Genomic DNA, 24262 nt, shown 5'->3' on the forward strand with positions numbered 1-24262 from the left:
CCTAGAGGGGTAGGGAGGGAGACGCAAGAGGGAAGACATATAGGGATATATGTATATGTATAGCTGATTCACTTTGTTATACAGCAGAAACTAACACACCATTGTAAAGCAAATATACTCCCATAAAGATGTTAAAAAAAAGAAGTGGCTCCTTGATATATATATAAAACTGAATCACTTTGCGGAATAGTTTAAACTTACACAACATTGTAAGTTAACTATACTTCGAATAAAGAAATAAGAAACTCTATTAAAAATTTAAAAGAAAGAACAAAAGGAAGGAAGGAAGGAAGGAAGGAGGGAGGGAGGAGGAAGGAAGGAAGGAAAGGAAAGAAAGAAAGAAAGAGAGAGAGAGAAAGAAAGAACGAGAAAGAAAGAAAGAAAGAAAAGAAAGAGAGAGAGAGAGAGAAAGAAAGAAAAAGAAAGAAAGAAAGAAAGGGAAGAAAGGAAGAAAGAAAGAAAGAAATGGCTCCTTGGTTTATTGAGATGAATGGGCTGCCCAGCTGCTAACATATCTGAGAGGGGTTTGGTATAAGGTAGGATGGTATTTGCAACACAAAGCTGATTCCATATAGCCTGAGAAAATAGGGGCAACAATTATTCACAAGTATGGTTTATGTATCTGGCACTGTGGTAGGCTCTGGGAATACAACAGTGAATAAGACACAATCCCTGTCTTCACAGAGCTTAAAGCCTAGTGTGGTGGTTCTGAATTGGCTCCACATTATAATTATCTGGGACACTTTTTTAAATTACCAGTGTCTAGGTCTTACTCAAACCAGTTAAAACCAAAATCTCTAGGGGCAGGACCCAGGAATCTGTATTTTCTTTTTTTTTTTTAGGTTCTCAGTTTGACTGTAAAATACAACCAGAATAGAAGACCAATGTTTAATGGGAAAGAAAAAGGAGTAAAAAGGTCATTACAGTACAAAGGAGTAAGTGCCATGTTTGGAGTAACAGACAAAAGCCTCCAACCCAGGTTTCACCAGTCAGAGAAGTTTTCCCTGTTGAGTGCTGCAGAACGGTGTTAAACATCTAAAGCAGGAGAAGGACAATAAGACAGAGGAAGCAGAATGTGTAAAAGCCCCAGAGGAAATGAGCACAGTGCTATAAAGCAGCACTACCCAAACTTGAACACTCATGAGCATCACCTAGTGATCTTGCTGAAATGCTGATTCTAATGCAGGAAATCTGCAGGAGGCTGAGATTCCACATTTCCAATAGGATCCTAGGGGATCCGTTACTGCTGATCCAGAGCAAGAGTATGATTGGAGAATAGATGTGAGAAGCAGGTATGGCCAAGATGAGCTGGAAAGGTCAACAAGGCCTAGATCCCAAAAGTCCCTGCTAAGGAGTTTGGACTTGATCCTAGACTTTATCACGAGGGCAATAGGGAGCCACTGAAGGGTCTTTAGCCAAAGAGTGGTAGAATTAGGTTTGCATTTTATTTTTTTTAATAAATTTATTTATTGGTTGATTGATTTTTGGCTGCATTGGTTCTTCGTTGCTGCACAAGGGCTTTTCTCTAGTTGCAGTGAGTGGGGGCTACTCTTTGTTGCGGTGCATGGGCTTCTCACTGCGGTGGCTTCTTGTTGCAGAGCACGGGCTCTAGGTACACAGGCTTCAGTAGTTGTGGCATGTGGTCTCAGTAGTTGTGGCACGCAGGCTCTAGAATGCAGGCTCAGTAGTTGTGGCGCACGGGCATAGTTGCTCCGTGGCATGTGGGATCTTCCCTGACCAGGGCTCGAACCCATGTCCCCTGCATTGGCAGGCGGATTCTTAACCACTACGGCCCCAGGAAGTACCTAGATTTGCATTTTAGAAAGACCAATCTGACAAGTCAAACTAGAGGTGAGTGATCAAATGGGACAAATTTGCAGTAATCCGGGTAACAGATGATGGGGCCTGAACAAAGAAAGTAGAAGAGGGGAATGGAGAAAAGTGGAAAGTCTTGTCCTATAAATTCTGTTGGTTGAGGGTTCAAGGGAGAGGGGGAAATTGAGGAGACTTGTATCAGTTAGTGTTCTTGAATGCGAACAGTAGATTTCATTCTGGCTGGTTTAACCCAAAACTGGTTTATAAGAAGATATTAAATAGTTCACAAAATTATTGGGATGTCTGGAGAAACGTTCAAGGCTAAGCTTCCAGGGACAGTGCCTGACGCCTGACGCAAGCCATAAAACTATCCCGGTCAGGAATCTGTCTATATCAGTCAATGGTACCAATTACTGCTGTTGCTGTCATTGGGCCCCAAATACCAGCAACTTAGTTTTACTGCAACTGCTACTGTCACCAATGCCACTTCTGCATCTGATCCTGAACCTCCTGTGCTTGAAAGCCCTACCAACTCCAAAGTCAGGAAAATGGAGGTCCCATGCAGAGCCTGTTTATTCACATTGCTCACTTCCCAGCTTAATCTTGCATTCAGCTATCCAATTGGCATGCCTGCATCCTAGCTGCAAAGGAGGCTAGGGAGCTGCATTCCGATTTCTACATGGAAGGGAAAAGTATACTCATAATGTGGGAATTTCTCCAAATAGAAATGTTATTCAAAAGATGACGGGGTCCATTCACTTTAACCTAAAAAAGCTTTCCGGAGTGATTAGCTTCAGAAAGAGAAGCAAAACTGCATTGTGCTGAGACGTGACAGGGAGGCGAGAATCCAGAGGCTTTAAGAGTAGCAACTCTCTTAAACTTAGAAAATTAAGGCGTTATTCCCCCTCCTTCTTCTTCCCACAGAAAGGAACTCTCACACATTCCACCAATTAGAGATGAATTTGTGTGAAGGGACTGCTATCAAAATGCAAATATACCTTTTAAGGAGGTTATGTTTCATTCACAAGTTAATGGGAATTACTTTAATCAGCTTCACGCCAGCAGAGTGCAACTAAACACAGTACTTAGAATATTAGATTTTTGATTGTGGCCTAGAGGAAGGGAATCTTCTGAGTTGTAGGTCAAGCATGGAGCAAATTTTGGAGATGCTAAAGGCAGCATAATACATATAGGGAATTGCTATAAAAGAGAAAGGAGACGGAGAGTTATTCCGAAGAGAGAGTTGGTGACTAAAAAAAAATTTGCCTAGATGTGGTATGGCCCTGAAAATCCGGTTTATGCCAAATTGTTTAAACTGCAGACCATATCTTCCCTGCAGTTAAGCCCAGTCACCCCAGTTTAGTTCAGGCTTTCCAGCAGGTGGCTCCCCTTCCAAGTCCTGTCCTTCTTTTACTGGTGAAACCCAGCAGGACCCTGCAAGGTCCTCCCAGATACAAAATCCCCTCAGCACCCACACCCCTATTTCTTTTTTTGTAGAAAAAATTTTAGTCTCCTAGGCTTTCCCTGAGTTCCAAAGAGCAGATTCAAACAGTTACTAATTAGGGAAGTGAGTGAATGCAGGAAAGTAGTCAAGAAACAATGGTTCAGCCACATAACAGAGTCCTAGTTACTCCTCAAGGGATATGTATAAGAATCTGATGCATATCTTTGAGTTGTCCTGCAGGAACTAAGACTCCCACCCATGTGGAGGATGGTGACTACATGCTGAGACTGCAGACTGGTTAGAACAAGAAGATTGATGATTGAGATTCCTCGAGCACCACCCTATCACTCACCACCAACCAATCAGAAGAAAGTCACACACCCTGTAGCCTCTCCCTCCTCCTCCCCGCAATGTTGCCTTTAAAAACCATCTGGCAGTTTTGGGGGTTTTTAGCGTGAGCTTCCTGTTCTCCTTGCTTGGCTTTGAAATAAATCTTTCTCTGCTCCACACTCTGAAGTTTCCATTTGTTTGGTCTCACTGTGCATCAGGCACATGGACTTGGGTTCGTTCAACAACATTGGGAGGGAAAGAACACAATGGTGGAAAGAGAAATCGTTTTCTAATTAAATTGTTTTCCTTGTCTCTTCCCTAAATTCTGAGCCCCCTGAGAATAAGAACAGCATCTTATTCCTCATACATTTCCAACACCTAGCTTGGTGTCTGGCATGATAAATAAACGTTAATAAACAATTGGATAAATATGTGAATGCAGTTATTAATTAATTCTGAAGTTGGAATTTTCTCTACTTGTGGGGATCTTTAGATTGTCCTTCCTCACGCATGCTGAGAATCTACAGTATTTCTTTTGCTTCACTTGCCAAAAGGAGCAAACAATCAGGGAGCTGCCACCTGATAAATACTGCTTTCCCTTTTTTATCTCAAGCAAATGCAACTGAAGAATTAGATGTATATGAGCAATTCATTATTGAAATTCTATTATTTACTTCCTGCTGGAGTCAGTATGAGCTTTACTTAGTTACAACACTCAAAGACAATAAAAATCTTTCATTATTTTTTCTGTATCAAGTCAAATCTGATTCCAATTTTCTTCCCCCACAGTACAAAGAGAGCTCTAAGGGCTTAGGGCCGTAGTGGCTCCCTCTAACGTGCCTCTTAGTTAAGTCTGCAAGAGTCCTTGAAGGCAGTGGCTCCATCCCTTTGTGAAATAAAATTCATATTTTATGACAAGATAATAAAAATTTAAACATAAAAATTTTTTTTTGCGGGCTTCCCTGGTGGCACAGTGGTTGAGAGTCCGCCTGCCGATGCAGGGAACACAGGTTCGTGCCCCGGCCCGGGAAGATCCCACATGCCGCAGAGCTGCTGGGCCCGTGAGCCATGGCCGCTAAGCCTGCACGTCCGGAGCCTGTGCTCCGCAGCGGGAGAGGCCACAACAGTGAGAGGCCCGCGTACCGAAAAAAAAAAAAAAAATTCTTTGCCCTTTGACCTCCTCTCTCCTCTGCTACTGTCCATTGTGTATCTGCATTATGTATCAACCAAACCTCCCCCACCTGCAGAAATACCCGCTCAACCGTAAAAAGCAACACTCTCCTAGCATCAACAAGACAACTCCTTAAAAGGTGACATTCTTTCTCCATCTTGTAAGGGGCCGCTAGATGATGCTTAGATCTGGATTGTATAAACTGTCAATAATGCATCATTTAATGCACAGCTTTCTGTTACGAAAAACTTATATAACTGTGCCTTGACTTCTAATGGGTGGAACAGTTCTCAGAGTTTTCTGAGATGCTCTTCCTGGATTACAATCCTTGAATTTGGCTCAAATAAAATTTTCAATTTCTGTCTTAGATTGACTGATTAATTTTTCGTAGACACCTTCCTGCCATGCAAGCTGGGCTGCGTAGGAGACATTTTCACCAAGGCTAGGATCGCAGCAACCATTCTCCTCTGATGTCTTGCCATATTCCCAATGGTTGGAAAAAAAGGTGGGGAGGGGTCAAGGACCTTGACTCATCTTACACTGATAACTCACTAAGTCAAACTTCACTTCTGTAAACTCTTGGAGAAATTAAATAGTTCCGCTAAAAATGTTAACAGCAGCTATGTCTCTCTTTGTCTTCTCAGCTGTTACCTTCCCACAAAAAGATGACAAAAGAGACCTCAATGTGGCCTTTACAACCTCTTCAGTCAGTGTGCCAGATATCTTTTGCTGGCCTTCCTGATCTACACTCAAGCATTCTCCACCCTGCTTTCTGCCCTGGAGGCTGAGACATCAACAGGTCCCCAGGCTTCCTAGCTATTGGCTGTTTTTTGCAATGGGGAGCTCTGGCAGGAAGTGGAAGGAAGGTAGAAAATGCAGTCAGGTGTTTATTTCCCTAGCTCCCTTCCTAAAGGGTCACCTAAATTTGGCTATGCTTCTTAGCAGAAGGTTCATTCCTTCTCTTAAGGGTCTATGTAAGTCTCTACCCCTGGATTCCAGACTCTCTCCTTTCCTCTCTTCAGGCCAAGGGAATGGTAACATCTCACCTGTTACCATACCCAAGGGAACGGTAACATCTCAGCTGTTACTACACTACCCACTGTGGTGCCCCTACACCCACACCTTTGTAAATAGTGCCTTTGTCAATAAAACTTTCCCAGGTTATCCTATTTAGAGTGTGTTATTTGCTGATAGGACCCTGACTGATACAGTCAGTGTGATAAAATAACTTATTTTTTCTCTGACTATAAATAATCTTCAATATCTTCTTTTCCAAATAATGTATTTGTTTATGGCACTTATCCATGGATTTCAAAGAACTATATAAAAAATAATTCCCACATTTCTTGGTAGAACGGTATGAGAATAATTTTTTAAAAAGAATAAAATCACAATTCTCATACAAACATAAAATCAACATGTGTCAAAGATTTTTATTTCATTCATACTTAACTCAGCGAGGAAAAAACCAGTAATATATTACAGCCAGTTCAAAAAAGAACTCAAATCTCCTCAAATAAAGAATTCCAAATAATTTATGCAGATACTCCCTAGCCAAGGAGGTAGATCATAACTCCCTACCCCTTGCATATGGGCTGTGTTTAGTGATCTGCTTCCAAAGACTAAATCATGGAAGTGGGTCTGTGTGTAAGTTTACAGTGGAGAAACTTGGCAAACACACTACCCTAGTCAGGTAATTAAGGTCAACATCACCATCAATAAGACCTGTTGACAGAATGTACCATTGATATGATGTAATCAGAAGGTCACTTCATCTCTATGGTCATCCTCAAAAACCCATAACCCTGCTCTAATCATGAGAAAAACATCAAATCCCAATAGAGGAGCATCCTACAATATACCTGACCAGTACTACCCGAAACTGTCAAGGTCATCAAAAACAAGGAAAGTGTGAGAAACTGTCATGAACTAAGGAATCTTGTCAGCTAAATGTAATGTGGTATCCTGGATGGGATACAGAAAAAGGATTTAGAGAAAACCTAATAAATCTGAATAAAGTATGGAGTTTAATTAATATACCAGTGCTGGTTTCTTAGTTGTGACAAACATACCATAGTAATTTGAGATGTTAATAACAGAAGAAATTGGGTGAGGGGTATATGGGAACTTTCTGGTATCTTTGCAACTTTTCTGTAAATCTACATCTATTCTAAAACTTAAAGTTTATTAGAGAGAGAGAGAGAGAACTACTCAAGGTGCTATATACTTTTAGTCAGGTAAGGAATGCTGAAATGAATTTACAAATGGATGCAAAATTGGCAAAACCAGTCAATACCCACAGAGTAATAATCAAATTTTACATTTTTATAGACAGTATCAGTGTTCAAAGAGTTAGCTTCTATCTCTACAGAGTTGTAAGATAGTCTAGTCAAAGACAAACCCTGTATAGCCCTATAGGACCAGGTAAATCCCAGAGGTTCCAGCATTCTGTTAAAAAGATATCTAGAAATCTCTTTTGCCCATTTCAAAATCTTTCACAATTTTTTTCTACAAAGGATGCAGGTGTCAAAATTATTTTAAAAGGCCCTTACAACAGGCTGTCCTGACTTGACAAAACAGCTAACAGAAGTATACAAATATTCAGAAGGTTATGCAATGCTTTGCCAAGTTATCACAACATTATGAACTAAAAAATAACCCAAACATCAACATAATTTATCAGCCTGCCCTGGGGAAACCCTACAGATTGCCAAAGATATGCATCATTGCCTTACAGTTAAAAGCACTTGCTATGTTACGTTACCTAGGCAACATACCAGCAAATGGTACAGTAATAAAATAAAAATTTAAAAAGCAAGTTGAACAAAAGAACAGTCAATATCAAGTTCCAAACTCAATTCCATTTCCTACCTGGTTGTACAAACTATTTGTGTTAAGAAGGGACTCAGCTCTTAGGTGGGAACTATCATTTTCCCAGGCCTCATATTTTTGTATTGGAGGGGCTTCAACAGCCCATGATTAAGCCCATGATTAACACCATGGCATCAGTTTCTGCCTATGTAAGAAGAGGCTCCATAACAAAATATCAAATATATGATTATGGTTGGAGCATTTGCCCTTGGAGTTTTTATTTCAGACTCTTATTTACATATGTATGTTTCCTTTTTCCTCACAGTCTTAGTGCATGTGCCAAGTGTCTTTTTTTTGTTTTTGGCCACGCCTTCCAGCATGTGGAACTTCCCTGACCAAAGATCGAACCCACGCCCCTTGCAGTGGAAGGTGGAGTGTTAACCACTGGACCACTAGGGAAGCCCCAAGTGTCTTTTTTTTTTTTTAGAATTCTCACTTCTCTTCAATCGCTGAGTTTCAGCTCTTACAAATAACCTTAGAACAATTCAGGTAGCTAAGGTTTTTTGGGGGAAACAGTTCTTACTTGTACATGAAGAACTACTGCATCCTCAATTTTCTGTAAATAACTCAATTGGCTCAATTAACATTGTCACAGAAACACAAAAATTTTTTAAAGCCATAGGTCCCTGTGTATATATTTACAAAAGGCATAATCAAACATGCATTTCTCCTTACTAGGAGAACTTAAATAGATGTTTGAACATTAAGGCAGTAATGACTCTAAAACATAATGAAATTCTAAGTTAAGGCTTTATGTTTGTTTTGCCATATTCATAGGCAACTGTGACCAAAGCAAACTTTTATCTACTAGGTTGAGTTCATCTGCCTAGGATATATTATTTATCCACTACCAACAATTCTTCTACGGGATAGCAATTAGTAGCAAACCACTGATTTATTATACTTTAATGAATTATTAGTCTCCCCCTTAGGTTTTATTTTGAGGATTTAGCCTTCAGCAGCATAAGCATGTGCCACAGAAGGAACAGAGTATTTTTTTGGGTAAACTTAGAAAAATTTACAGACTGCACTGATTTTTACTTGCTTGAGATTTGGCCAGCAATCAAGAACTCAGGATCTCCTAAATACAGAAAACCTCAAAAGCATACTTGACCACAGACCCATCTCAAAACATAGATGCTCTTGAATACTGAAGCAATCAGTCATCACCTTACTTCCTTTGAAGACTGGTATTATCCTCTCTAAACAAAGCAACAAAATGCAGAATACCACATCTTAGATGGATCTATTCTATAATTGCTATCCTCAAGGCACAGATACTATCCTTGCTGGACCAATGTGTTTCCTCATTCAAGGAAAAAATGAGAGGTGGATGAAAAGAAGATTCACTTTAAAATAGTTGTTGATTGCACTCTTGCCCTATCAAGCTTATGCAAAGAATTGAAATTTAGTGGAGAATTTCCTTTTCTCCTTATTTTATTTTTTTTAACAATTAGAGTGATAAAACTTGGACTCAGCTGGTGGGTGCTCTTTGAGGAGCAGCTCTGGAGCACTGCGCTGGCCTTTTGTAGGGAGTAAGGGGGACGCTCATAGGACACACTCCAGTATGAGCTAATAGGCATGATTCCACAGCCCAGCGTTTCCATAGTTGGGGCGACTTACTGTCACTTAGACTGAAACGATCGCTATTTACACTAAGTGCTTGCTGCTACTTCTTTAAGCAAGAATTTTACAGCAACACGTCTTGTGAGGAAAGTACTATACACTTACGCTGCTATCAGTAAGAGTTCACGTAGAGGAGGGATGGCATTGACTATATGAAAATTGTCCCAAAAGCTAAAGACAGGGGCTTCCCTGGTGGCGCAGTGGTTGAGAGTCCACCTGCCGATGCAGGGTACACGGGTTCGTGCCTCGGTCCGGGAGGATCCCACATGCCACGGAGCGGCTGGGCCCGTGAGCCATGGCCACTGAGCATGCGCGTCCGGAGCCTGTGCTCCGCAACAGGAGAGGCCACGGCAGTGAGAGGCCCGCATACCGCAAAAAAAAAAAAAAAAAAAAAAAAAAAAAAAGCTAAAGACAGCTGTAGTTTTCCTTTGTGTCTTCAAATAAGGAAAGAGTAAGATGTCAAAGCAGATGAAGCTGATGGTGTTTAAATCTGATGGTGCAGCATCAGACATCTTTAGACATTATTAGGAAACAGGAATTTCTAACAAGCACTGGCAAAAGTATTTTAGGTGCAATTTAAGTAAGTCATATGTCAACTAAAATGTTTCAAAAATTTGAAAAGTTTGTACACTAGTCCTGGTGAGCTTGATTCAGCTAAATGGCTAGATGGGTTTTTTTTTTTTTTTTTTTTATGTTGTGCTGGGTCTTAGTTGCTGCACTTGGGGATTTTCTTTGTGGCACATGGGATCTTTGTTGTGGCACGTGGGATGTTTTAGTTGCGGCATGCATGCAGGGTCTAGTTCCCTGACCAGGGATCGAACCCAGGTCCCCTGCATTGGGAGCACTGCGTCTTACCCACTGGACCACCAGGGAAGTCCCCTGCAAGATGGGTTTTAAAGGTGTGAAATACATTTTTTTTTTTAAAGAAGGGACGTCTACACTGAAAGGGCAAATGTAGGCAACACAAAAAACAATCACTGTTTTAGATCAACATCTTACACTTTATAATACACTCATACATTTTTACACAAATTTCATGTTTATAAGTGCAAAAGGCAAAGAACCTCAAAGAATCGAAGTAACTGTATCATCAACTGCATTCAATAGAGTTGATACTGTTGTCCCCATTCTCCATCTTCTAAATCCAGAAGGGAACCGTAAATGCCATCCCCCATGTGAACTCCACTTTCAGAGGTTGGAGACTGGGTGTAGTTCTGCACACAACTGGGTTCCAACAGAGCTGAATTGAGTTTCCATTGTGTTCCAGGCCAAATCCGCCAGAAGAAAGTCATCCATTGCTGTCTGAGTTTCATTGCTGTTGAAGAATAAGCTCCCCAAAGTTTCAAAGCCAGAATTCATGGTCTGTGTTTCTGCACTGCTTAACTGAAGTTTGCTTTCTAGAGCAGGTAGGTGTTTAGCAGCAGAGATTCTTTCAGTTTGGGTCTCTGTGTCAGATGAATCAATACTCATGGAAAAGCTGGAGTGTTTCAGAATACTTCCCAGAGGCAGATGAGGGCTACTGTCTAAAAAGAAGTTCAAGTCCCTCTGTGTCTGAGTGTCAAACATTTCAAGGCCTAAGAAGTTAGAATTTCCTCTACGACTGTAGGACTGGGCAAAGGTGTCTGCAAGTAAGAAGTCAGTTTGGGTCTCTATGTCCAGCGATTCCAAGACTGGCTCAGTGGTTATGGGGCTAAGTTCACTCTTTTTAGTTTGAGTCTGGATTTTTGAGGCCGAAAAGAACTCTTCAATATCAAAATCAACTGCAGGATTCTGGGTTGGGCCAGATGGGAGCTGGGTGTCAGGTCCATTACTTGTGTCAGACGAAGACTACAATTGTCCAGTGTCTGACCAGGAAGATTACTTGACAAGATGTTTTCCAGATCACTTAATAAATCCCTGGTTCATGTCCGATTATCTGTCATGTTCTGTGAAGAAAGTGTACTATTCTGTGTGCTGAATGAAGTTCATGATTGGTTCAGATTTCTCAATATCTTGATTTAAAGTTTTAGGGTGGTTCTGAGGTAACAAACCATGTGTTACAGTCTCTGCTACTAAGCTGCTGCTTATAATTTGTCTGTAGAAACATCATATGATGAATGAACACTCTCAAAAATGTCTCCACACATTACAGCTTGGTCTATCTGTACTCGATCATCTGTTGGACTTCGCATTCCACTGGTCTGAGTTTCTCTCAAAAGAGATCCCACCTGATGGGAAACTGGGATCTATAAATACATCAGTCTGAGCAGCTATAGATGAGATTACCTTAGAACTGGGCAAAACTTTTGAGTATGAACACTAATGGGAAGGGAAACTTGAGAACCAAATGTCAAATCAGTTTACGAACAGATACAGAGGAATCAGGGCTAGCCCACTGTGCAGACAGTAAAAAGTGTTGTGTGGTGTGAGACAGGTCTGCCTGTGCATTGATTGAAGAAATGCTGTTTTCTTGACATGTGTTCCCTAGTTCTTGTAAAGAGTTAGATGGACTTTTACCCAAGTTCACTTGAACACCTGTGCTAATTGGCTCAACAGCAACGGGATTTACAATTTTTGAAAGACGGAGGCTCTCCTTCAGAGAGCAAGCCTCTGAATCTGGGCCGAGGATCAGGGTTCCTACGGACAAGGGCAGTAAGTGCACAGAACCGGGGGGACAGAGCCCTGATGATCGACACCCAACACTACAGGCTGGGCTGAGGAGTCTGCTGTAGGCACAAAGACAGGCACTTCAGGCTTTGGTAAAAGCAACTTCTGAGGATACCTTGGACGTGTTGGAAGAGTCTGCTTTCTGGCATTAGAGCTGCAAGATTCTTCAAAAGAAGCCATTAGCTTTATTTCTGAAGTTTCTAGCTCTTGAGCATCGGGTGTTGGGGTTGATTGCTTGCTCAGTGATTCACTGGTCTTACTGGACAACTTCTGGTTGTCCAGGCACTTTTCCATTTTCCTTTTCTTACTAGATGGATCCCTGTGTTCTGCAGGGATCGCACGGCCAGTTTGGTAGATGTGGGACTGTAAATGCAGTCCTTCTGGCATAGGGACAGCCACATGTGCACTGGAAGGTATTGCCGCAATCCTCTGGATGTCTTTTCAAGTCCTACTCAGTGCCACACGAATTGCTGCACTTAACTATGTTTGTGCTGCTTTTCCGCATGCATTTTCATAAAGTGCTGTTTTCTGAGAGAAAATTGAGAACTTGGTCTGTCAGGGCCTCTCGGGCATCCTTCAATTGGACAACAGCAGAACCTCAGGACAGTTTTCAAATCTCTTCCTATTGTTGGATTCTCTATGCCATCCTGCTGGTGGTGGCTCTTGACCAGGTGCGTGTTGAGCACCGGGCTGTTGGGCAGGATCTTGCCACCACCGCACGCCGGGCACAGGCTGTTGGTCCACACGGCCCGGGACAGCTCCCTCACCCACGGAGGGATGAGCTCCCCGGCCAGCTGCCTCTCAGCGGCCTTGGGGGAAGGGGACCCCATGGGCCCGAGGCGGCGGCAGCTCCCCTTGCAGCCTGGGCGCCCCAGGCCAGAGCTGCGGGCCCTGCCGCCACCGTCTCAGAGGCCACCAGGTGCGCCATGTGTCTTGAAGCCCGAATTCACCTGGGTCTTTCACACCTGTTTCAGATACCCTGGTAGAAGAGTGACTATCTCTCATAGTAAATTGGTAAAGAGACTTCTGAATATAATCTAGTATACCCTGCTTGCATAAGGGAAAATGTGTTGATCATGCCTTATGTGAGAATTTCCACTCCATGTCACAGCAATATTTCTTACTACAAATGAATAAATTAGTATTCTGGTTCTATCCCAATTCATGTGCAATTTAGTTAGTATGAACTAATTTCTCAGAAACTGATCACCTCCCTAGGCACTGAGGAAAAAAAAAACAAAAAAAAACCTCTCTAAGCTTTGAGGTAGGGGGCTAGGTTTCTTCCAAGCCTTCCCTGAAATGAAACCTCTATCTCTTCCTGTAGCATATCTACTGATTAACATACCTCCAAGTAAAGCCTCGGGCAAGAGGTTCATTCTAGAGCTAAATCTTACGTAAAGCTCTGCTTAGTCCAAGAAACAGATTTCTTAGTCTATGAAACAGATTACGAAACAGTTCGTTTTTCTTTCTTTTCCTCTTTACAATCAGGAAGCTTACTATCAGCTGCAAAGGATCTTTCAGAAGTGGTTCTCTGTTAAAATTTGGGGCAGCCAACTTGAATGAATTAAACAACTTAAAATAACTAAATTATTATACCGTCTCAGAGGGCCTAGAATGCTTTCATAACGAATGCACTAGCTGCATGGTCTCCTTTCAGCACTGTAGCTGTTTGAGAACTGTTCTTGCCCAGACAGTGATTTCTTGTATACTCACAAGGCAAAGCTCTCTTATGTTCCAGTGAATCTTCTTCCTCTAGAGCCAACTTAATGTTGTGCTTTGCCTCTTACATCTAACTTGAAGGAAATTGTACAACATGCTCCACGTCAACATTACATGTGATGAACATAACTGTTTTATAACAAAAATTGAAGTTGTATATCTGTGAAAACTTTGCTACGTTACCATCTCAGCACTCCAGTCAAGAACCACTGTCTTGTCTATTTGTTTTCAATTTTCCACATTCCAGCTGACATAATTCCATTTTCTTTACTCCTTATGCTTTATTTTTATTCACATTTCACTATTTTATTGCAGGTATGGCTGACCTTCTTAAATTCTTTGTGGAATGAAACTAGATGTTCAAAAAAATAAATAAAATACAGAAAGTAAATACTTTCTCTTTAGTGCCTACTCTCTACTGCCCTCTGCAGGTAGAAAGAAAGAATAAGATCCTCACTTAACAGGAAGATTTAAAGTAATTGGTGTTTTTTGAGAGGCTAACCATTACCAACCAGACTCCATCTACTCACAGGAAGGATTTCTCAATTTGCTAACGTCCCTTCACTGTGGAAAAATTTCTGGGAACCACAGACTATTTTCAAGAGAGTTCCCTATCTCCTACACCCATATACAAATGGACATGAAGTCCTCTCTTTTTCTGGGTGAAGGCTAAGGGCCCTCTATGTCAAAGTTCCTTCAAGCCTGTAAAACTTGAGTCTGGGAGTGAAAGAGAAAAGAGACATAAAGGTGCAGACAATGCAATTTGTCTGTGCTCTGCAGACAAATGTCAACAAATGTAGGAACCCCTGCAATCCCTCAATCAGAGATAATGTGAGATTTTGCTTTCTGTTTTTACAAAAAGTGAAAGGCAGCCTGCAAGATAACCAGCAAACAGGCAGCTTCAATTCTGTGTAGAAAGGACTGTTCATTACACATAGATTATTTTCTTCAGCTACACTACTTTATATGGATAGCAACACTGTCAGTGATGTCATCTTCTGAAACAGAGACCAGGATGTATAGGCATATTGTGCCAACCGAGCCCAAATCAATGACCTGGGTAATGCAGTCAGGGTAACACTATTATTCTTCATCTAAACCCTCCAAGCCCATAGAAAAATAATGCTAATCTGATGCAGGTTCAAGGAATACATTATGTGGGAAAGAAAATCAAGCCCTTGTTTAATTTCATTTACATTCTAATATGTACTTACAGGAAACACCACAGAATTCAGTATCATTATATGCATCAGACTATGCCATTTTATTTTTGAATTAGTAGCATGTTTAAAAATTTATTAAAATCAAACACTTTCTTGGATAAGAATATTTTTAGCAAGGATATTCTCTAGATTGATCTCCAAATATGTATTCACATAGCCTACCAACACCTTTCCACAACTGCGAGAACAGAATGATTTATAGCATTCTTGATAGAGGAGGCAGCGTTGTTTTATTATTTGGGGTAAGGAGATTTTTTTTGAAAGATTTATAGCTTTCAGTTCCACCTCCGCTTGTTTTGTGATTCAATTGACTCATTCTATTTACCTATCTTCACAATGGGCATAATATGGACTTAGCAGATTTAAAATTTTTCAACGTCTGTAAACTTAAGCTTTCTGAGCTGAAAAATGTCTCTTTAAAAGGTATGCTGGGGGCTTCCCTGGTGGCGCAGCGGTTGAGAGTCCGCCTGCCGATGCAGGGGACACGGGCTCGTGCCCCGGTCCGGGAAGATCCCACATGCCCGTGAGCCATGGCCACTGAGCATGCGCGTCCGGAGCCTGCGCGTCCAGGGACTCTGCTCCGCAACGGGAGAGGCCACAACAGTGAGAGGTCCGCGTACCGCAAAAAAAAAAAAGGTATGTTGGGAAGAGAACCACTGGGTCTTTTCACTCGCTTAAAAGCATACACTGAGCGCCTTCTACCGAATTGCACGTAGGTTGGGGTAAGGGTTAGTACCTACTTTTAAGACCGCACATCCGGGCCACCGATGAGCCAGTCAGAGGCCCCGCCCTTCTGGAGGCGGAGCCACGGGCGACCAGCACGTACCTCCGCTACGTCGCGCCCCGTCCAATGCTCCCTGAGCGCCGGGGGCGGGCCTGTGCGGCGCGTGGCTGGAACCTGGGGAAATCCGCGCGGGCTTGAGCCATGGCTGAAAGTGGCCGGCCACCTCAGGCCCGGGCCCTCCTGCAACAGTGCCTGCACGCCCGGCTGCAAGTACGCCCCGCCGAAGGGGACGCCGCGGCCCAGTGGGTGGAGGTAACGTCGGCTCCGCAGCTCCGGTTATCCTGTGGCGCGCAGGGGCGGTTCTCACCGCACTGTCTAGGCGATTTGTGCCCTCGCGTCTCCCTCCGACCCGGTCGCGTGGCGCGTGGCACGTGCTGTGGGCAGGGCGGGACTCCCGGCCGGTCCGCCCAACGCTGCCCTCAGTGCCTACCTGTGGTCGCCTCTCTCCTCAGTCCTGCACCACCGGCCCTGGCCCTTTCTCCCTCGGACTTATTTTCCGAGAGGAAGAGGGTGTACCCTGCTTGCCACCCCGGGAATTGGGAGCTTCCCCTCACCGTTTGCCTACCTGAGCTCTGTGGACTTTAGACCTAGTAGCTCAGACCTCTTGCTTCAAAAGAGCAAAAAGCCTTGCCACGCCCTGCGCGATGCTCGGGCTGCTGGTGAGTTGTCCTGATCTGGTTCGAGCTTCTAGGTTAGATTTGTTGCAAGCGTTCAAGATCTGTTTTGACTTGTGCTCCGGATCCCGTCGAATTCCCTCTTAGGTTGACTGCAGCTAGGTGTTAGCACAGTCGTGAGATTGCCCATGAAGCAGTTCTTTTTTCAAGAAACTTTAAAAAAGTTGACTTATTTCCCACCAGGAACAAAGATGACTACTTTTATAATAATGTTGCATTGTTATCGAACACATTTCCTCCAGAGAATTTTAAACATTTACACCAATATGATGTCCTTCTGCTTGAATATTTGCCTTTGTAAAAGAGCCTGCCCATATGCAAAATTCCATGCAAAAACAAAATTTTCTTTAAGGCCCCCTACTTATTTTTTGGAGTAAGTTGAAATGAAGGAAAAAAATGTGTAATAATGATAAATAAAACTGGTGGAGGTACTCAGAAACTTTAATGTAGGAGCATTTCATTCATTCATCTGCTGAATTCCGTCCCAAATCTAGCACTCCTTAACACAATCCTAGTTATTATTTTAAATACTACCCATGAACTATATGTGGGTGACTATTCTTAAATCACTATCTGTTAACTCCCTTGTAATTTGGAAATATTTATAAGCATAAACAGTCCTATATTTTTGCCCTCCCTTTTTCTTTCTCAAAAATTCATTTCTTATTTCTTTTGTTATGGTCTCTTAAAAATTTCTCTTCCCTATTTTGAGATTTTATTATTTTTGCCATACTGTCCAAAGAATTGCCTATTTTTATACTTGCTTCATGGGACTATAAATCCCAAACTATTAATCATTTAGATTTCTTCCATGCTTCTTTATCCTTTTATATTCTTCATGTCACATCTCCTTGTGCAAAATCACGGATAGTTTATTGCAGCCTTCCAAACTATCAGTGTGTTTATTAACTTTAAAAGCTATTTTAAAGCTTTCTCTTCCACTCCCACACATGGCTAAATTAGTATGAAGAGCTGACGAGTAATTAGATAGAGAGTGAATTCTTTCCTCTTTCCCAAGCATCAGCTATTCTATTACTAAAAGTTCTAATTTAAAAAAAAATTTTTTTAATTGTTTTTAAGTTTACTTTTTGATTTGAAGGTTACTTTGCGTCTTCTTGGTTTCATTCATTTAGACCTTTGCTGTCACAGGCTAATGTTTTTCTTCCTGGAAGGTGAACATTTTTAACCTACAGTGAGAATTATGTGTACTTTCCTATATATTTGAAATGTTCTATTTATACCAAAAGAAGCTACAAGGAAGGTGATTCTGACTTGAGGAGGGGAATTTGTAGATCACAATTTAAGAGCTATTTTTGGAATAAACTAAAAGAAAATACCTTAATGAAGAGGTAGTGTGGTGAGTAGAAGGAAAGAACTAGTGTTTTTTTGTTTGTTTGTTTGTTTTTGGCCAAGCCATGCTGCATGTGGGATCTTAGTTCCCTGACCAGGGATCTAACCCCTGCAACGGAAGGGTGGAGTCTTAACCACTGGGCCACCAGAGAAGTCCCAACAGGTGTTCATTCCTGCAATTACTTAATTCTGACATTGCATGTGTCCAAATATGAGTATGCTTGAGAAATTTTGGCCTGTGCTGAAACAATCCCAGTGTAGAGAGCTGTGACAGTGGTGCAGATATCTGTATTATTCAACCTGCCACCTCCTTACTTATGGGTGTGCCCTGGAGGCACTTGTTTGTTCAAGAGCACAATTATACTTATAAAAGGTTACTTCTTATCCAGGTAAGTCAGGTGTGAGTGCAGAGCTGCATTTATGTTTATTTACAAGAGTATTTAGATAACACATAGAGCCTGTAATATACAGTAGAACTTAAATGCAATCAACAGAGTCCCTGTCATGTACAAAACAGTCTGTAAAGTGCTTTGGGAGTTAAGATGTAAAATAAATTGTGTTTCAGTCCTTAAATTTCTTTTTACATAGTCAATACGCACTTGTATCGCTCTTACTATGAACCAGGCACTGTTCTAAGCACTTTACAGATATTAACTCAATCTTTGTAATAGCTGTTGGACTCAGAAGGTTAATCTACAAAATAAAAAATTTAATGATTCACTCTGCAGCAAAATCAAAGTCATTTGTCAAGTGTCTCTTTTCCGTACAGTCTCTGTCCTACAAAAGCTAATAAAGAACTATCCAAGTCATTGTATAAAATAAATAAGCTTACATTCCTGATAACAGAAAACCTCTTGATGTAGAACTTAATATGAATGCAGTTTCCAAGGTTTAATCACTGTGTATTTAATGTATTAACAAAAATAACAAAAAATAATTGGACAGCAGCTTCTTGGAGTTTATTGACATAGAATCAGACCCTTATTTTCATTATAAGTAAATGGATTAGGAGGAACAAAGAATGATGATGTCAAAAAACGTATCAGTTACAGTGTTGTTTATACATCAGCCATATCTGATATAATGTGAATTCATTTGGTGTTGAATAAATGGGCCCCTGCAAACTAAATATTTATAAGTCTGTCAGCCATACTTAGGAAGAGGCTAGTTCATAGTACTAATGATTTTGATCAGAAGTACATGTTTGGGGACTTCCCTGGTGACGCAGTGGTTAAGAATCTGCCTGCCAATGCAGGGGACACAGGTTTGAGCCCCGGTCTGGGAAGATCCCACATGCCACGGAGCAACTAAGCCCATGCGCCACAAGTACTGAGCGTGCTCTCTAGAGCCTCCAAGCCACACGTGCCACAACTACTGCAGCCCACACGCCTAGAGCCTGTGCTTCACAACGAGAAGCCACCGCAATGAGAAGCCCGCACACCGCAACGAAGAGTAGCTCCCACTCACTGCAACTGGAGAGAGCCCACATGCGGCAACGAAGACCCAACGCAGCCAAAAATAAATTAATTAATTAAAAAAAAAAAAGAAGTAAATGTTTGAAGGTATAACTTCGGGTCTTTACTGCTCTTGGCTGTATTTTAAACTTAATTTTTGAAAAATGATAACTGAGGTGACTGAATATTGAAAAAGATTTTATTTTCTCACATATTTAAGAAATTAAATCTATTATCAAAAGTTATTCCTCTTCTTTTGCGTTTAACCTTTTATCTATAAAAGTTGTGAAATTTTATTCATTTACCTCTGTATATAGAAGCTTCTTTCTAATCTGAATTTATTGTGGTTTCTCATAGGTCCAGAGAGGATTAGTGATCTACCTGTGCTTTTTCAAGGGAGCTGATAAAGAGCTTCTTCCCAAAATGGGTATGTGTTTGATGTTTCTTTTTTAAGAGTGAGAGTGACTAGCAATAGATAGATGAATCAGAAGGGAAAAAAACACAATCTTAAATTGTACTGTTATATAAGTTATAAATGACTTAACTCTGTGTACTGTTGTTGACTTTAGCTGTTTGCCTTTTCCAAAGCTTAATGTAAGCAAGTGTGGTAGAATTCTTTTAAAATATCTGCAGCATTTCAGATTGTTTATAGATTGGTTTAGAAGAGTGTACACACACACACACACACACACAGACAACACACTGAGATTCAGCCAAGGATACAGAAACTTGTTGGAAGCAGGGTGGCCACATAGGGAGAAATAGATGCTGCATTTCTTAATATAGTCTCCTTATCTCTCAGAGTCCCTAACAGGGGCATAGAGGTGACACTGTATGTACAACATATGGTTCCCATCAAATATGTGAAGATCAGGCTTATATCATTATTATAAAAGAGTTTACATTAACCATTTATGCACTTCTTTGTAGGAAATGTGTGTAAAGATGATTATTAAACCAAGCTCAGTGTCATCACAGCCACACCTCCTCTGTGGGCAGAGAAAGAGTCAGTGTTCAGGCATCTCTGAACAATAATGTACCTGCCTGCAGCTTTCCAGTGTCCTCGATATTCTATATCACTGCACATTCCTTGTGATAATTACGTAGGTTCAGATATACCAAATCAAATTATATACTATCTCAAGACAGTATTTGATAGAATAATTATGTACAAAAAAAGAAGCCTGAAATAGTCAAGCTGTCCCTAAGGTTGGGGACAGGTTATATTCTCTCTATTAGTAAAGGCAGTACCCATTAGTTGGATTAATAAATATAAATTATATAGATGGGTAGTTGAAGCAGGCGGAAGTTAACCTAGAAGAGCTTTAAGTAGTGGAACTCAAGCGTAAATAGCCCAGTGAGGAACAGCTTGGACAAAGGGCTAAAGCTTCTAGAGGGGATTTTATGCTGAGACATCAAGCGTGTTTAACAACTTTGTCAGAGGATGAAAACTAGACTTGAGAAGGGACTGCAGTAGGTGAGGATGGAAAGCAAGTAACTGTAATAATTTGACCTACTAGAGAATGGACTTGAGGAAATGGGGAGGGGGAAGGGTAAGCTGTGACAAAGCGAGAGAGTGGCATGGACATATATACACTACCAAACGTAAAATAGATAGCTAGTGGGAAGCAGCCGCATAGCACAGGGAGATCAGCTTGGTGCTTTGTGACCACCTAGAGGGGTGGGAGGGAGGGAGACACAAGAGGGAAGAGATATGGGAACATATGTATATGTATAACTGATTCACTTTGTTATAAAGCAGAAACTAACACATGATTGTAAAGCAATTATACTCCAATAAAGATGTAAAAAAAAAATGAAATTTGAACCTGAAGGATAATAGGGAGCTTTAAAGGGTTTAAAGAGAAAATGAAATGAGGTCTCCTGTTACAGAGGGTTATTGCCAGGACTTAATGCTTGGATATTGGACATTCTGTCTGTTTTTGCCTTGAATTAAAGCTTTCTTGACCATGAAAGCTATATAGTAGAAATCTTCAAAAACAGGAAGAGCATTTTTGGCCAAATTGTGGCCAAATAAAAACACTGAGGAAGTCCACTTCAACTCTTCTAGCGGATAGTCTAACACAAAGCTTTTATATGTCATGATTCTCAGTAAAGAGCTGTGACTCTAAGAATCACATTCTACTGGTGTGAGTTGTAAGCAAAATAAGTCCATCTATTATTGATAGTAGTAGCTTGTACTTCCCTCTGTTCCAGGAGGCAAAGTAAGCCAGTGTGATGGGATTCTCTTAAACCCGACCTCATACTTATTACATGGATTCAGATCTTTCCAATCAAATCATGTAGCCCTTGGGAACATAACAGCCAGTTATATCCATAAAGTCTGAAATAGCATGGCTAATGTATAGATGTGCAGAATCTTCCTCAATTCATCTTCAGTATAATTGGACAGAGATCCAGGGCCCTGTCAAAACTTAACTTCCCATATACATCATTAGAGATATTTGATCGACAACCTGTCTTAGAATCTTTGAGTTTCCAAGATGCCATTAATTGATTGTCTCATTTTAATTCTACTTACTGACATTTGTATTTGTATTATATTTACTTCTACATACTGATATTTGTATACCAACAGCATTAATTGAATTCTCAGTTAGATCCACTAGAGGGAAGTGTGTGGAAGTATAATAAATTATACTTACCTCTCTGGCCTGTTATTTCAAAACTGCCTCCTTAGTCTGTCACTAGCCTGAGGCCTGGATAGCTGGATAGTGATTTACGTGGAATGAAATGCTCCAGAGAATTATAGTTTTCTTAGAAGCAATCAATAGGACTGCAGGCTATATAGCAAAGTCCTATTTGTAATAGAGAAAATTAGAGTTATTTATTTATTTTTGGTTGTGTTGGGTCTTCATTGCTACGCACGGGCTTTCTCTAATTGTGGCGAGCGGAGGCTACTCTCCGTTGCGGTGCGCAGGCTTCTCGCTGCAGTGGCTTCTCTTGTTGCAGATGTTCTAGGCGTGTGGGCTTCAGTAGTTGCAACACGTGGGCTCAGTACTTGTGATTCGCGGGCTCTAGAGCAGAGGCTCAGTTGTTGTGGCGTTCAGGCTTAGTTGCTCTGTGGCATGTGGGATCTTCCCAGACCAGGGATCGAACCCATGTCCCTTGCATTGGCAGGCGGATTCTTAAGCGCTGCGCCACCAGGGAAGTCCCTAGAGGTATTTTAAAATAGGCATTAGTTAAATGAAAACTGATAGTGCTTAATGCAGAGCTTAGGAATTCATTTGGGTGTTCACCTTAGCAGGTTTTCACCAGGTTAATTCCTTGATTTGTAGAGTGGGGCCACTGTACTGAATCCTTGCTAATATTTACTACAGGCTCTCTAATAGTTGAAACCATTGACTACCCCACCAGAAAGCATACCTTTTCAAGCCTGGTTATTCACACAGGAGTGTGAGGTTTCAATAGTTCTTTTACTGTTTGTGTCCTCTCAGGACTATTCTTTACAAGCAGAAGTTATTTATACCCTTTATAGAGGTAGGAAGACCCTAAGGGTGTTTATATTAGGCATTTCTTTTGCTTATTGTTTTGAAAATGGCTAATGTTGAAATGTAAAGATTTTCTAAGTTTAGATTTTTTAGCTACACATGGATATTTATGGTTATTTTGACACTTCTTATTAGCTATGAGTATACTTGCATAAGTGCCATAAAAATAATAATACAATATTTTCCTGTATGTATATGAAGATAATGCCAGTAACTCTATACCTTTGGATTTACTTTCCCAGTTGACAGTGAATTTCTGATGATTCTTGCTTTCACCTTTATCCTTCTCACACTGGTGATGTTTGTAAAATAATTAGTCTTTGTTAATAATGTCTTCCAGGTTATAAAACTGCAAAATCAACTAGTTTATAACAGGATTGAACCTGGAACCTTTGTCTCAGCTTAGAATTCTAGGCAACTAAGTTTAAAATAATAAATGCACTAAGGTTTTTATTTAATGTTCTTTGTTATAAAGTAGAATAAGTGTGTGTGGAGGATCTGTCATTTTTTTTCCCAGTGGGATTTGTTTTGAAATATAAAAAGGAACAAAAAGGCAAAATCTTCTCATGTATCCCCCAGGGCAACAATATCTTGAAGTTCCAGTATACAGTTAATTCTTTAGTCCTTTCTGGATTATCTTATTGTTAGGAGATCCTAACTGCCAAGTCAGATGTAAAACATCATGCCATTTTCTGCACGAAATTTTCCTTGTTTTTCATGCTTAGATCATTTAGCTTACTGAAGCAGCTTTTAAAATCTAAATAGAAACTTTGTTTAAAAGCATGAGCTGACAAACTGGATTTTAAACATGAGGTTTGCTGACTAGAAGATCGTTGGTTTTCTTCATGTTTGTTTTCTACCTCAAAATGTTCTCCTTTCTTCCCTACCCAGTTAATACACTGTTAAATGTGAAATTAAGTGAAACAGAAAATGGCAAGCGTGTCTCTGTATTGGATCTACCTGGAAACATTCTTATCATCCCTCAAGCCACCCTTGGGGGGAGAGTAAAAGGAAGAAGCATGCAGTATCACTCTAACTCTGGAAAAGAAGAGGGGTTAGAACTTTATTCCCAATTTGTGACTCTCTGTAAAAAAGAATTAGCTGCTAACAGCAAGTGTGCTGAAGCTGGGGTTGTGGTGGAACATGGCACTTACGGCAACAGGCAGGTGTTAAAGCTCGATACCGATGGACCATACACACACCTAATTGAGTTTTGAAAAATTAAAAGTTTCTACAGTTGTAATTAGATTCTCTTCCCCTTCTGCTTGAGTACACTAATCTGCAGCATTTTTAGACAAGAAAATCCTGGGTCCCATCCATACCTCTGCAGCCTGCTACTTGGACGACCTTGCCACGTCACCTAAACTCTGGATCTCAGTCACCTTCCATCCTGCTTTCCCCTAAACTCACACTCAAAATTTTGAAAAATGCCTTGTATTCGCTTTATGGTCATTGATAAGAACATGGAAATGTTTTTAGAGAGCTGTATTTAAGCATTTTGTGCAATCAAGAAAAATATGTTTCTTACACCCTCAAATGTATGTAATATGTAGTAAAAATCACTATTTGTGTTACGATTATAATTTTGTCAATTTTGTTTTAGTATTTCAGATTTCCATATTTTGAATGAAAGAATATGCAAT

The 24262-nt window shown here is 40.8% G+C and overlaps 2 protein-coding genes and 1 pseudogene across 3 annotated transcripts in view; 1 reads left to right on the forward strand and 2 right to left on the reverse strand.

The window, feature by feature from the left end:
• Positions 1-15768, reverse strand: part of NUBPL (NUBP iron-sulfur cluster assembly factor, mitochondrial) — a gene marked incomplete at its 5' end in the record, with an annotated part of 331565 nt that extends 315797 nt beyond the window's left edge. The window contains one exon of the mRNA XM_082853543.1: positions 15672-15768. The remainder of the gene's footprint in view (positions 1-15671) is intronic.
• Positions 10446-12831, reverse strand: LOC309968686 (ATM interactor-like; annotated as a pseudogene). The gene has a single exon. The product of its transcript is annotated as an ATM interactor-like (transcript).
• On the forward strand, positions 15758-24047 carry DTD2 (D-aminoacyl-tRNA deacylase 2). The gene is made up of 3 exons (XM_082853585.1): positions 15758-15881; positions 19465-19534; positions 23511-24047. Exons 1-3 carry the CDS (start codon positions 15771-15773, stop codon positions 23834-23836), a joined length of 507 nt encoding a protein of 168 aa, XP_082709711.1. The 5' UTR covers positions 15758-15770; the 3' UTR covers positions 23837-24047.
• The last annotated feature ends 215 nt before the right edge of the window (positions 24048-24262 follow it).

Source organism: Leucopleurus acutus (assembly GCF_964270905.1).
Source record: "Leucopleurus acutus genome assembly, chromosome: 1".
NCBI classification, from domain to species: Eukaryota; Metazoa; Chordata; class Mammalia; order Artiodactyla; family Delphinidae; genus Leucopleurus; species Leucopleurus acutus.